This window comes from Sphaeramia orbicularis, chromosome 22 (assembly GCF_902148855.1).
Source record: "Sphaeramia orbicularis chromosome 22, fSphaOr1.1, whole genome shotgun sequence".
In the NCBI taxonomy this organism is placed as follows: Eukaryota; Metazoa; Chordata; class Actinopteri; order Kurtiformes; family Apogonidae; genus Sphaeramia; species Sphaeramia orbicularis.
The window spans coordinates 12,051,172-12,063,858 of record NC_043978.1 but is presented as its reverse complement, the minus strand read 5'-3'; the positions used below and the strand labels follow the sequence as shown (position 1 = coordinate 12,063,858).

The 12,687-nt window shown below is 38.3% G+C and overlaps 1 protein-coding gene across 1 annotated transcript in view; it reads right to left on the bottom strand.

Moving 5' to 3' along the window:
* Positions 1–12,687, bottom strand: part of LOC115414223 (estrogen receptor beta) — an 87,215-nt gene continuing 74,528 nt past the window's right edge. Inside the window, 8 exon segments of the mRNA XM_075353458.1 lie at positions 1–1,029; positions 3,144–3,275; positions 3,277–3,373; positions 3,376–3,406; positions 3,408–3,477; positions 5,231–5,399; positions 5,402–5,413; positions 8,209–8,342. Coding sequence (XP_075209573.1) covers positions 924–1,029; positions 3,144–3,275; positions 3,277–3,373; positions 3,376–3,406; positions 3,408–3,477; positions 5,231–5,399; positions 5,402–5,413; positions 8,209–8,342 — 751 coding nt within the window. The 3' untranslated portion in view covers positions 1–923.

Genomic DNA, 12,687 nt, shown 5'->3' with positions numbered 1-12,687 from the left:
CTACTATGAGATATTCTTATTGTTTTCATTATATTTGTCCAAACAAAAGAACCTTTAGTTGGTGCAGGCGTTAAAATGAACAAGAAACTGAAGAAAACAAAGGGGTGGTCTAATTTTTTCTACAACAGTATAGTGTGTGAGTGCATATGTTTTCCTATGTAAGTTGTGACCTGTTGTTTGTTACATATGTTTAAACATGTTTGTAGTAAAAAAAAAAAAAAAAAAGTATAAAAAAACAGAGCTAAGCTAACAGAGCTAAGCTAACAGATCTATATGTAAGCTATCAGCACTTGAACATTCTAAGACAGTGTTATTTTGAGCGGCTGTTAAACTAAGGGTCTGAGTTTTAGTTGGATGAGTAAATCTGGTGGTTTTGCTGGTGTCCGGTCTAAACTACGGTGTTTCTGGTTGGTTTCGTCCAGTTTCTGTCGTCCGAGCCTCGTGTCTCAGTGTAAAGTCAGCCTTGGTTGAACCAGATTCACAGAGAATAAAGCAGTTTAACAGTCGTCTCTTTTCAAGGCCACGTTCTTCTGTTTGACACGTAGTTTTTGTACAAAGAGTAGAAAATCCCAGAAACAGGCACGATTCCAACACCACGGACACCAGGACGAGCAGGAAACACCGCGGTGGTCGAAAAACGCGCGCGGGCGATGGCGGCGACGTTACACGGCGGTGAAAAAGAGATAGAAAGTGTTTATCAAAAAGAGCATCAACTGTCCACGTCAACACCAAGGGCACGGTCACGACAAATACTTACGCGCACGAAATATACGTTCAATCAAAGAAAGAAAAACAAACAAACCAAAAAAAGACTAAAAACATCTGAACCAGAAAAACTTTACCTCACAACAGCACTGGGTTTGGGTCAGGTTTTTGTTTCCTTTTTTGTGAAATGGTGGAAAGTCATTAAGGCTCGTTTTGTTTCAGTCCAACGCCGTTTCCATGACGACCCGATCCGGGATGATGAAGTCCGTCGGTTCGACCGAAGGACCGGCGTCGTCCGGATCCAGAGGCCACGACTCCACGAAACTGTGAAGACGCAAAAAAAAACCCGGTGAGGTTATGATCTTGTATTTTAAATCAGGTGGGCGGGGCTAAGACGTTTGTTGTGGTTAACGGGGGTTTTTCACACATGACCGCAAACGGTTTAAAATGACTGACGGTGTGTCGCTTCTTCCAGTTTGCTTGTCAACAGTGGCTGAGGCCACATCGAAGTGTCCCTGCTGTGTGTCCCAGTGTACATCCAATAAACAAATACTGAAGTTTTCATGGTTTTCCTTCAGATTTAGATGAGAAGAAGAAATGGGTCGTCACAATTCAGCGAGATGAGGAGCCGCACTTCAGAAGAAGAAGTGACACAAGTCAGTTACTTCAAACTGTTTCCAGGTCATGTCTGAAAAAAACCCATTTACTTCTTCTTAGTTGTAATAGTACTTACATACTTGTATTATTACTTACATGTCATTGTTACAACTATTACCATTATCACTTTAGAATGTTATCTGTTATTATATTGCATATATATATATATATTATATATATGCTTATATATATATTATATATATCATATATATATATATATATATATATATATATATATATATTATATATATACAGGGTGGGGAAGCAAAATTTACAATATTTTGAGGCAGGGATTGAAAGACAGTGTATGACCAATTAGTTTATTGAAAGTCATGAGAATTTATTTGCCACAAGAAAATGGACATAATAGAAAATGTTTTTATTCTATGTGTCCTCCTTCTTTCTCAATAACTGCCTTCACACACTTCCTGAAACTTGTGCAAGTGTTCCTCAAATATTCGGGTGACAATTCTCCCATTCTTCTTTAATAGTATCTTCCAGACTTTCTCGTAATAGTTTTGCTCATAGTCATTCTCTTCTTTCCATTATAAACAGTCTTTATGGACACTCCAACTATTTTGAAATCTCCTTTGGTGTGACGAGTGCATTCAGCAAATCACACTGTTGACGTTTGCTTTCTGATTACTCATATGGACAAAAGTTCTGAAAGGTATGGATAATAGTGTGGTAGGATTATGACATCAATATATGTTTGGTTTCAAAACGTAGTGCCTGCTGAGAAAAAACAACTAAATGTTCATTGTAAATTTTGCTTCCCACCTGTATATATAATGCATATATCCTGGCATCCCTCCATTGGCTCCCTGTGTGTTTTAGAATTGATTTTAAGATTTTACTGATTACTTTTAAAGCCCGAATGGGTCTGGCCCCAAGTTATATAGATGACATGTAGTTACCTACGAGCCAGTACGCAGCCTTAGATCCTGGGGGGGGCAGAGGGCTCCTGGCTGTTCCAAAGTCGAGGCTTAAATCTAAGGGTGAGCGGGCCTTTTCCATCAGGGCCCCTCGACTTTGGAACAGCCTGCCTGAGAGATAAGGCTTGTGGAATCGGTGGCATCTTTTAAATCATTCTTAAAACACACTTTTACAGACTGCTTTTATGTGATGTTTGTCCCTTTTAATTTCAATTTTAAATTTTTTAAATTTGAAGCTTATCCTGTTTGATTGTTGGTTTATATTCTCATACATGCTGTTTTGTTTTATCTCACACTTTATTTTGCATTAATTTAACAGCATATGTTACGTTTACCCCTGCCCTCTTATTCCGATTCATTTAATTATTCTTAGTGTCATGTTTCTGCATTGTTGTACACATGTCTCTTATTGTGTTGCTTCTGTTTTAGTGTTTTTTACTACATCTTGTATCCTGCTGTTGTGCCTTTACTTGTTGTCAAAAGCACTTGTAAACTTTTGTTTTTTAAAAGGCACTATATAAATAAAGCTATTATTATTATATTAGTAGTAGTAGTATTAGTATTAGTATTATCATCTGCATATAATTTATAATATAACATAATTACTTATCTATTACTTATTATTATTACTACTTTATTATTTATTCTTCTAGTTCTTTCTAAGGTGTAATTGCCTGTTTTTAAATAGTGTTTTTATGGTTACTATGACTACTGGAACCTTTATCTCCTATTGGTCCACCCCAAGGGGATCAATAAAATCTATCCAATCTAACTCATCTATCTAAGATAATTAATCTATCTAATCTCCTCTCCCCCTTTTCTGAGGTCATGTAGATCGTCTCTTACTTGTTTCCTCCTGCAGACATGTGAGCCACCACTAAACTCTGAGATGGATATGGAGGCGTGGTCTGGAGGGGCGGGGCCTGCAGGTGTCTGTCCAGGATCTGGGTTTCAGCCGGTCTGTGCAGAGGCGTGGCGGGCGGCGGGCGGCGGGTCTGCGGCGGGGCTGGGGGGTCGGGGGCCGGGGTAGGGCTGCTGGTCGGAGGAGGAGTCGGAGCCGGGGGAGGACGAGGAGGCTGGCTACTGCTGGACGTGTTGGCGTCGAGCAATCTCCAGGAGGAGGTCGTAGACCAGGACCACGTTCTTCCTTCATGGGGACAGGTGGTCCATGCCTTTGTTACTGAGCAGACCAGACACACAAGGACAGCATTAGATTAACACTGGGGGGGGCATATTTATACAGGGTGTGTGTGTGTGTGTGTGTGTGTCAATTATACAGTGTGTGTGTGTGTGTCATATTTATACAGTGTGTGTGTGGTGTGTGTGTGGTGGTGTGTGTCATATTTATACAGTGTATGTGTGTGTGTGTGTGTGTGTATTATTATACAGTGTGTGTGTGTGTCATATTTATACAGTGTATGTGTGTGTGTGTGTCATATTTATACAGCGTGGTGTATGTTTGTGTGTGTCATATTTATACAGCCTGTGTGTGTGTTTGTGTGTGTGTCATATTTAACAGCCTGTGTGTGTTTGTGTGTGTGTGTCATATTTTTACAGCGTGTGTGTGTGTGTGTGTCAATTTATACAGCGTGTGTGTGTTTGTGTCATATTTATACAACGTGTGTGTGTTTGTGTGTGTGTCATATTTATACAGTGTGTGTGTGTGTCATATTTATACAGTGTGTGTGTGTGTGTTTGTGTGTGTGTGTCATATTTATACAGTGTTGTGTGGGTGTGTGTGTCATATTTATACAGTGTGGGTTGTGTGTCATATTTATACAGTGTATGTGTTGTGTGTGTGTCATATTTATACAGCGTGTGTATGTTGTGTGTGTGTCATATTTATACAGCCTGGTGTGTGTTTGTGTGTGTGTGTCATATTTATACAGCCTGTGTGTGTGTGTGTGTGTGTCATATTTTTACAGCGTGTGTTTGTGTGTGTGTGTCATATTTATACAGTGTGTGTGTGTGTTTGTGTGTCATATTTATACAGTGTGTGTGTGTTTGTGTGTGTGTCATATTTATACAGCGTGTGTGTGTTTGTGTGTGTGCATATTTATTCAGTGTGTGTCTGTTTGTGTGTGCATATTTATTCAGTGTGTGGTGTTTGTGTGTGTGTCAAATTTATACAGCGTGTGTGTGTGGTTTGTGGTGTGTGTCATATTTATTCAGTGTGTGTGGTTTGTGTGTGTGTCATATTTATACAGGGTGTGTGTGTATGTGTGTGTGTGTCATATTTATACAGCTTGTGTGTGGTTGTGTGTGTGTCATATTTATACAGCGTGTGTGGTGTTTGTGTGTGTGTCATATTTATTCAGTGTGTGTGTGTGTGTCATATTTATACAGGGTGTGTGTCATATTTATGCAGCGTGGTGTGGTGTTTGTGTGTGTGTCATATTTATACAGGGTGTGTGTGTGTGTGTATGTGTGTGTGTCATATGTTATGCAGCGTGTGTGTGTTTGTGTGTGTGTCATATTTGATACAGCGTGTGTGTGTGTGTCATATTTATACAGCGTGGGTTGTGTGTGGGTGTGTCATATTTATACAGCCGTGTGTGTGTGTGTCATATTTATACAGCGTGGGGGTGTGTGTGTGTGTGTCATATTTATACAGCGTGGATGTGTGTGTGTTGTGTGTGTGTGTGTCATACTTTACAGTGTGTGTGTGTGTCATATATACAGTGTGTGTGATATTTATACAGGTGTGTTTGTTATTTATACAGCGTGTTTGTGTGTGTGTGTCATATGTATACAGGGTGTGGTTTGTTATATTTATACAGTGTGTGTGTATGTGGTGTCATATTTATACAGGGTGTGTGTGTTTATTTATATAGTGTGTTTTTTATATTTATACAATGTGTTTGTGAGTGTGGTATGTGTGTGTTATATGTATACAGTGTGTTTGTTATATAATATATATGGGCGTGGCCTACCTGACGTGGCGGATGTGCGACAGCAGCATGGTCAGGTGACCCAGGCGGAGGGTCTGCTGTTGGCTGGACAGGCCCAGTTTGGAGATGGCCCAGACCAGGGCGTCGATGACGGCGTCCAGCAGACGCAGCAGCTTGTTCCTGCTCTCCAGCTCCTCTGCGGTCTGAGGAAACTGGTGCACAGATCTGGAACAGACGGACAGCACAAAGACGCCGTTCTGGTTTTTATTTGGTTTATTTGTATTCATGTTGTTGGTTGTTTGGTTCATTTTGATTTATTGTGTATTTTCCACATTTTGATTCTTTATTTGTTCAGTTCAGTTTATGTTGTTGCTTATTTGTTGTGTTTTTTTCATGGGCTCAGCTGGCTGACAGGCAGCTGTCTGTACCGATAAGGCAGCAGCCGACACCAGCTGGGCTCCCAGTCACTGCCCACTTTTCTGACACCTTTGTATCCTCTTTTATTTGGACATTTTACCCAGGAGTATCTCACGCTACTTTCTTTTTTTTTTTTTTTCTACTTGTCCTGTCCAGCGTCCTAACATCAGAGTGGTAGTCTGGCTCCTTTTGGCGCTGAACAAATCTGCTTTGCCAAGGGCAACTTCACAAAGTATATGAAGCACCCTTTCATATTCTACTGTGTTTATTAGGAGTTTGCAGAACCACGTTTTGATGCCGGATCTGATATGGGGGGGGGGGGGGGGGGGGGTGCAAGAGAGAAGAAGGTGCTTATTTGGTTCATTTTGTTGATTATTTTGATCATTTTTGTTCTTGCGATTATTGTACGGTTAATTTTTCTTAGTCACTTCAGTTATTTTTGACCATTTTTGCTTTGCTTGGGTTCATTTCTTCAATTATTTGATCATTTTTATAAATTTCACTGATCATTTTTGTTTATTTCTTCAATTATTTGTAAACATTTTGTGCAGTTTGTTGCATGTTGGTTCCTTTGCTGCTCATTTCTTAGGTTTTGTTTATTTTCTTGTGTATTTTGCTAATTTTGTTTCATTCTGGAGTATTTTGTTGTTTATTCTGTTCATTTTGTTCTTTATTTGGTTCATTTAAGTGACTATTTACTTTGGGTTCATTTTTTAAATTATTTTTGATAATTTTTCGTTAATTTCATTGATTATTGGTTCTTTTTGTTTATTTTTGTTTCTTATTCTGTTTATTTTGTCGATTAGTCTTTTTCCTCATTCTTTTATTTTTCCCAGTCCTGAGGTTGTGCTTTTGTGTTTATTCTTTTAGTTCTTATGTGTAAATGTCACTCAGGTCTAGTTTTAGACCTGGTTTCTTCTTCTTCTGTCTGTGTTTCCAGGTCTAATCCCAGACCTGGTTCTGGTTCTGAACACTAGAGGGCAGTAAAGAGCAGGTCCATCCATCAGTCTGTCCTCCCCCTGTGGGACAGAGGACACATACAGGAGTACAAATCTCCTAAATCCTCCCTGTTCTCGTGGTTTCAGACTCCATTTCACTTGTTGCGTAACGTGTTCTGTTTCTGAGTCAACACAGACACACAGTTGGGTAAGAACCGCTCAGCTCACACAGAGGTCAATGACCTCAGACAGACCTGACCTAAGGAAGCCGCCGGACGCCGTGACCGCCGGCGAACGCACGAGGGGTCAGAAAACACCTGCGGCACGGTGACAAAGTCCGACTGTTACAGGTCGATATGTCGGGAAACGGGTTCAAAGGTCAAAGAGATGAACCTGGAACTGATTCTATAAAGTTCAGCTGCAGCGAAAGATGCACGAGACACACGACACATCTGGAAAATAACAACATGACGCCCGGTCTTACAGTAAAACAGACAGAATAAAGTCAAATAATATAATAATATCAGCAGAATCTGACTCCTGTGGTGGAACATTCATTCATTCATTCATTCATTCATCTTCTGAAGCCACTTCATCCTCACTAGAGGTGTGGGGGCGGAGCCTATCCCAGTTACCTCTGGGTGAAGGCGGGGCTCACCCTAAAGGAGTCACCAGTTCATCACAGGGCCGACAACTAATCACTTTCACATTCACACCTATGGGCATTTTTTATAGATTAACCAGTGAACCAATCAGTGAATGTCTCTGGATGGTGGAGGAAGTTGGAGAACCCAGAGAGAACCCACACAAACACATGGAGAACATGCAAACTCCACACACAAAGGTCCCTGGGTTGGTGCTGGAACATTATTAATATTAATAAAATAATAATCATATTATGAACATTCATGTAAACTGCTGAATTTAATTCTAATGTGCGATGTAACAGATTTAAGTCAAACTAAAATTTAGCAAATTCTTTTTTTACTTATTATCTTCAGTTTTGTTAATTTTGTTGCTTATTTCATTCATTTTGGCTCAATTTTTTTTTTTTTTTTTTTTGCTTATTTTGTTCAATTGTGTTCTTTTTGTTACTTATTTTGTTCATTATTTTCTTCATTTTGTTGCTTATTTTGTACAATTTTGTTGCTTATTTTATTAATTTTGTTTCTTATTTTCTTCAATTTTGTTGCTTGTTTGTTCATTTCTGTTCATTTTGTTACTTATTTTCTTCAATTTTATTCATTTTGTTGCCTATTCAGTTTTGTTCACTTTGCTGCTTATTTTGCTCATTGTTGCTTGTTTTGTTCATTTTGTTGCATATAAGTTTATTTTTGGATATTTTTAGGACGTCATTATGTGCTTCAGGAAACACTTTTCCTGATTTTTCTGATGTTTTATAAACCAAACTATTAAACTGATTGATGTAAAAAGCAGTTATAATACAAAGACATTATTGGATTTCCCATGATGCCAAATTGTATCAGATTTACAGGTGATTCAACAGTCGTTAACCTCGGTCAGTATCATGTGTTACAGATGTGTCCACCGTCACTGACCCACTTAACTCCCATTATTTGTCAGATTCCACTACAAGGCCGAGTGGACAGACTTATACAACACCCAAAAACAAACGGATGCCGTTTAATGGAACCCGAGACTCACTGGAGTTGAGGAGGATCATGGCCTTCAGACAGACGTACTCCTCCCTCTGAAGCTTCAGCTCCCGGAACCGAGACGTGGCAGCGAGGAGCATGTCGAAGATCTCCATGATGCCCTCCACACACTGGCCCTCCTCCCTGGAGGAGAAACAAGAAGAGGTGAGGAGGAGGAGAAGAGGAGAACAAAGGAGAGGAGGAGGAGGATGAAGTAGGAAGAGGAGGACAAAGAGAAGGAGGAATAGGAAGGGGAGGAGGAAGAAGGAGAGGAGGAGGGCTTCCTCTTAAAAAACTGTACAAATGTGAATAAATAACCTGATATTTCTTCAGAAATATAAGTGTAATTTTTACCATATTCTGTCTCAGTTTATCATTTACACATTTACAAACATTTAAAAACAGGCAGAATATTGGTACAGTTACACTGATATTTAAGACATTCAGGTTGTTCATGTTGTTCCCTTTAGGGAATAACATAATTTATAAAGGATAGTTTATAAATGTAAACATTTACATGTTTCATGTTTTTTACATTAAAACAAAGAGATACCTTTGCATTTTTCATTCTTTAAAGGTTATTCTGTTTTTATTTGACTGGTTCTGACCCACTTTGGATCATATTGGTCTGAATGTGGAACCTGAACTAAAATAATTTTAACACCATTGATTGTTTACATCTTCAGTGTAGTTTTTTTCATTTCACACATTCATCCATTGGACCAGACTGTTCCCTTCAGTGGACTGGGTTTGGTCCCCGGGTCGTATGTTTGACACCCCTCATGTAGATTCTGACTAATATTTCAAACCTCCTGCTTGTGTCTAAAGGTGTGTGTGTGTGTGTGTGTGTCCACCAGTGGGCTGGTGCAGTGTTTGACCTTTCTTTGCCCACTACCACGGAAACCGTCCCCACAGCCTTCGTTAACCTTGGTGTGTTCTCATAACACAGTGTTATTTTCTCTGTGGACTCGTCCACGTCGGCCTGAAGTCGCCTTCTCTCCTTGGACGACGGAGGAAAACATCCGCCGTGTAAATCCACCCGTGAACACAACAGCGTCCTCCACTCCACGGCTGCAGTTCACAGCTTTGGTTTAAAATTCATGAAATATTTATGAAAAACGTTTTGTGTCTGAACGACTCAGTTCATGATGTTGGAGGTGAAAAGTTCTGAACGATGACAGGGACAGAGTCTAGAGTTTTGTCTCCAATCAACACTTTTCAGAAGCATTCTATGAACAGATGTGAGGAATCTGACAAATATTGGTTAATGCTGTTTATTCTTCAGTTCACTGAATAAATTATCATGACATCGATGACGCCTGCGCTTGGATCCACATTCAACACATTCACCATCCCATCAGTCCACACCGACACTCACTGGTTTAATCAGTTCTGTCTTTGTTATTCACTATTAAACTAAAACTGGAACAGAAATACAGTGTTTCTATAAAGGAGGATTAACAGGCACCAACAAACTAAACACAACATTAAAGAAGGCACAGGTCAGATACAGGCCATCAGATTAAATGAGTTACTTCTCTCAGGAGTCTTTTTTTGTTTTTCTTTGGTTTTTTTTGGCAATAAAAGTGTCAGAAAATGACTTTTTTTGCCAATTCTTTTGCATCTTTTTCAGGAAAAACTGAACTTTCAACATCTGGTTATTAATTATCATTATTATATGTGATAAATGCCTTAAAACAGTCTGTTCTAGCAAAAAAATTAAATAAAAAGATTTGGATATATATTCTATATATTAGTGCTGTCAAATGATTAAAATTTTAATCAGATTAATCACAGGGTTGCTGTGGATTAATTTCGATTAATCACGATTAAATATCATTCATTTTTAATCTATATTAATCGTTTTTCATTTTGCATGAGCAAACAGACTGAAGAAAGAAGAGAACATATCTGAACTTAACATGTTTGTCACAAACTGGGCAATGCATTAGCTGAAGCGCTAGCAGAATCCAGACTAACGTATGCTCGGCATTAATGTGGTATTTGAAGCTGGGAGTGCTTTGGTCAACTGTTCCGTCTTGGGTTTTTTTGTCCTCATGTTTCCATCCAGAGGGCCAGTGTGCAGTCTTCATCTTTATGGGTTGGTTCTGCTGCCTGTCACTATCGGATCAACTGAACATTTGTTGATGTGTGTTAACGCTAACTGTTCTTGGACAAACTGACCCAAATATGTTGGCAGAGACTTTCAGTCATTCTGCGCTGCAGATGGGTTCATGGAGTTAAACTTTTTACTCAGATTAATCAGTTTAGGAAGATGATAAGCGGAAAAAAAAAAAGAAAATACAACAGGTGGTGGAAACTCAAACTAACCTGGGAGTGTTGGTGGAAAAGGGGCTTTTAACTCGTTAACTCTGATATTAACTACCTCATTTACTGTTGTTAACTTCCGTTAACTCCACTATTAACGCCCTCATTAACTCTGTCATTAACTCTGTTGTTAACTTCGTCATTAAGTCCTTCGTTAACTCCCTCATTAACTGTCATTAACTCCCTTTTAACTCTGTCGTTAACTCCATTATTAACTCCCTCTTTAACTCCATCATTAACTCTGCCATTAACTCTGTCATTAACTCCCTCTTTAACTCTGTCGTTAACTCCATTAACTCCCTCTTTAACTCCATCATTAACTCTGCCATTAACTCCCACTTTAACTCTGTCGTTAACTCCATTAACTCCTCTTTAACTCCATCATTAACGCTGGCATTAACTCCCACTTTAACTCTGTTGTCAGCTCCGTTATTAACTCCCTCGTTAACTCCATCATTAACTCTGCTATTAACTCCCTCATTAACTCCGTCATTAACTGCCTCATTAACTCCATCCTTAACTCTGCTATTGACTCCCTCATTAACTCTGTCATTAACTCCATCATTAGCTCCCTCTTTAACGCCATCGTTACCTCTGCTGTCCTACACTTCCTGCGGTTCCTGAATGCACCATTACTTCATGTTTACTGTGAAAACAAAAGGTGACGTTTGGAAATAGTCGAGCGCTGTCTGGACAAAGTTGAAGGTCGGAGATAAAAGAGGAATCAGAGGAGTATCTGGAACCCACCCAGTCCATATCTTTACCGTTTCAAGGCCTGAATGAAGCCGTTTATCGTGCGATGGCGACTTGTCATCACTTTGTGGGAAGATTATAGCATAAAAAGTGTCAATGTTATGGTTAGAGATACGACGGCTGCACATGAGACTGAAAGTTCACCGGCGTTCACTGTAAACGCTGCCTTTATTTACCTCATGTCAGGACAGAACCAGGCTTTTATTACTCAACACTATTATTGCACACCAGTGTGCCAACAGATTACTTAAGTTTGGTTTTAAACTTTGGCTTTTGGAAGCTGAAGCACAATGTTTTATGAGTCAAGTATGCAAACAATGTGTCCTGGCAACGGAGAAGAAAAGGAGTGAAAATAACAAAGAATAAATAAACTGAACAAATACATAATTGATGCTCTGTTTAAAGAAGGATTGATTTAAGGACAAAATGAGACATGTTTCATGGATAAAACATGTGTGTAACAGGTTTCAACCAGTTTTACACCTCCTATCAGAGATTTAACACCAACTGTGTGATTGATCACTGATAAACATTAGTGATTATTGGAAACATATTGGTTTGGTTTTGTGGTTTTATTGAACTGTGAAACACAAACTGTTCATTAATACACATTTAAAAGACTGAAGTTAATTCATCTACAAAAAAACTTTTATCATCATTATTATATTTGATATTGTTATAACTTTTACTATTTTTACTTTTATTATTATTTCTATTCTTATTTATTTCTTACAGGTTCTTATTAATCATTTTATTTTTGTGTTTTCAATTGTATGGCTTTTAATCTATTCTTGTATTTTAGTGTTTTATTTGGGTTTAATTTATTCTTCTGTATAGCACTTTTTTTCTTTTTTGTACAGTCTTTAAATCTATTTCTGTATTTTATTCTTCTATTTTTGGTTTTTAATTATTCTTCTGTACAGCACTTTGGTCCACTGCAGTTGTTTTAAAGTGCTTTACAAATAAAGTTGGATTGGATTCTATTTTTTTTTTTTATATATAGTTTAAAAACAAAACAAATACTTTTGTCCATATAGTTTACATTCAAATGAAAGGATCTGGTGGAATTTAAAACAACACAAATATTATATAAAGCAATACATAAGAGACTTCCAAGTAACATATAGGCTTTTTCCTACTTCATTTATGACCAAGTGTTGTTAAATCTGCACTGCGACTCACAATTTTAACTGTTTTGATTGATTCAACATTAAATTCTTCATTTTAATCAGGACAGTTTTTAGCTTTTGTTTTGACTGTTCATGATGATTTGAGATAAAAACATTAATATTAATAACTAATATATTTATCCCAATATAAAACTACATATATTATGAACTATATTAGTCAGTGACGTGCAGTCAGAGGAGGCAGGGGAGGCAGAGCCTCCCTTGTCAATCTTGAAAAG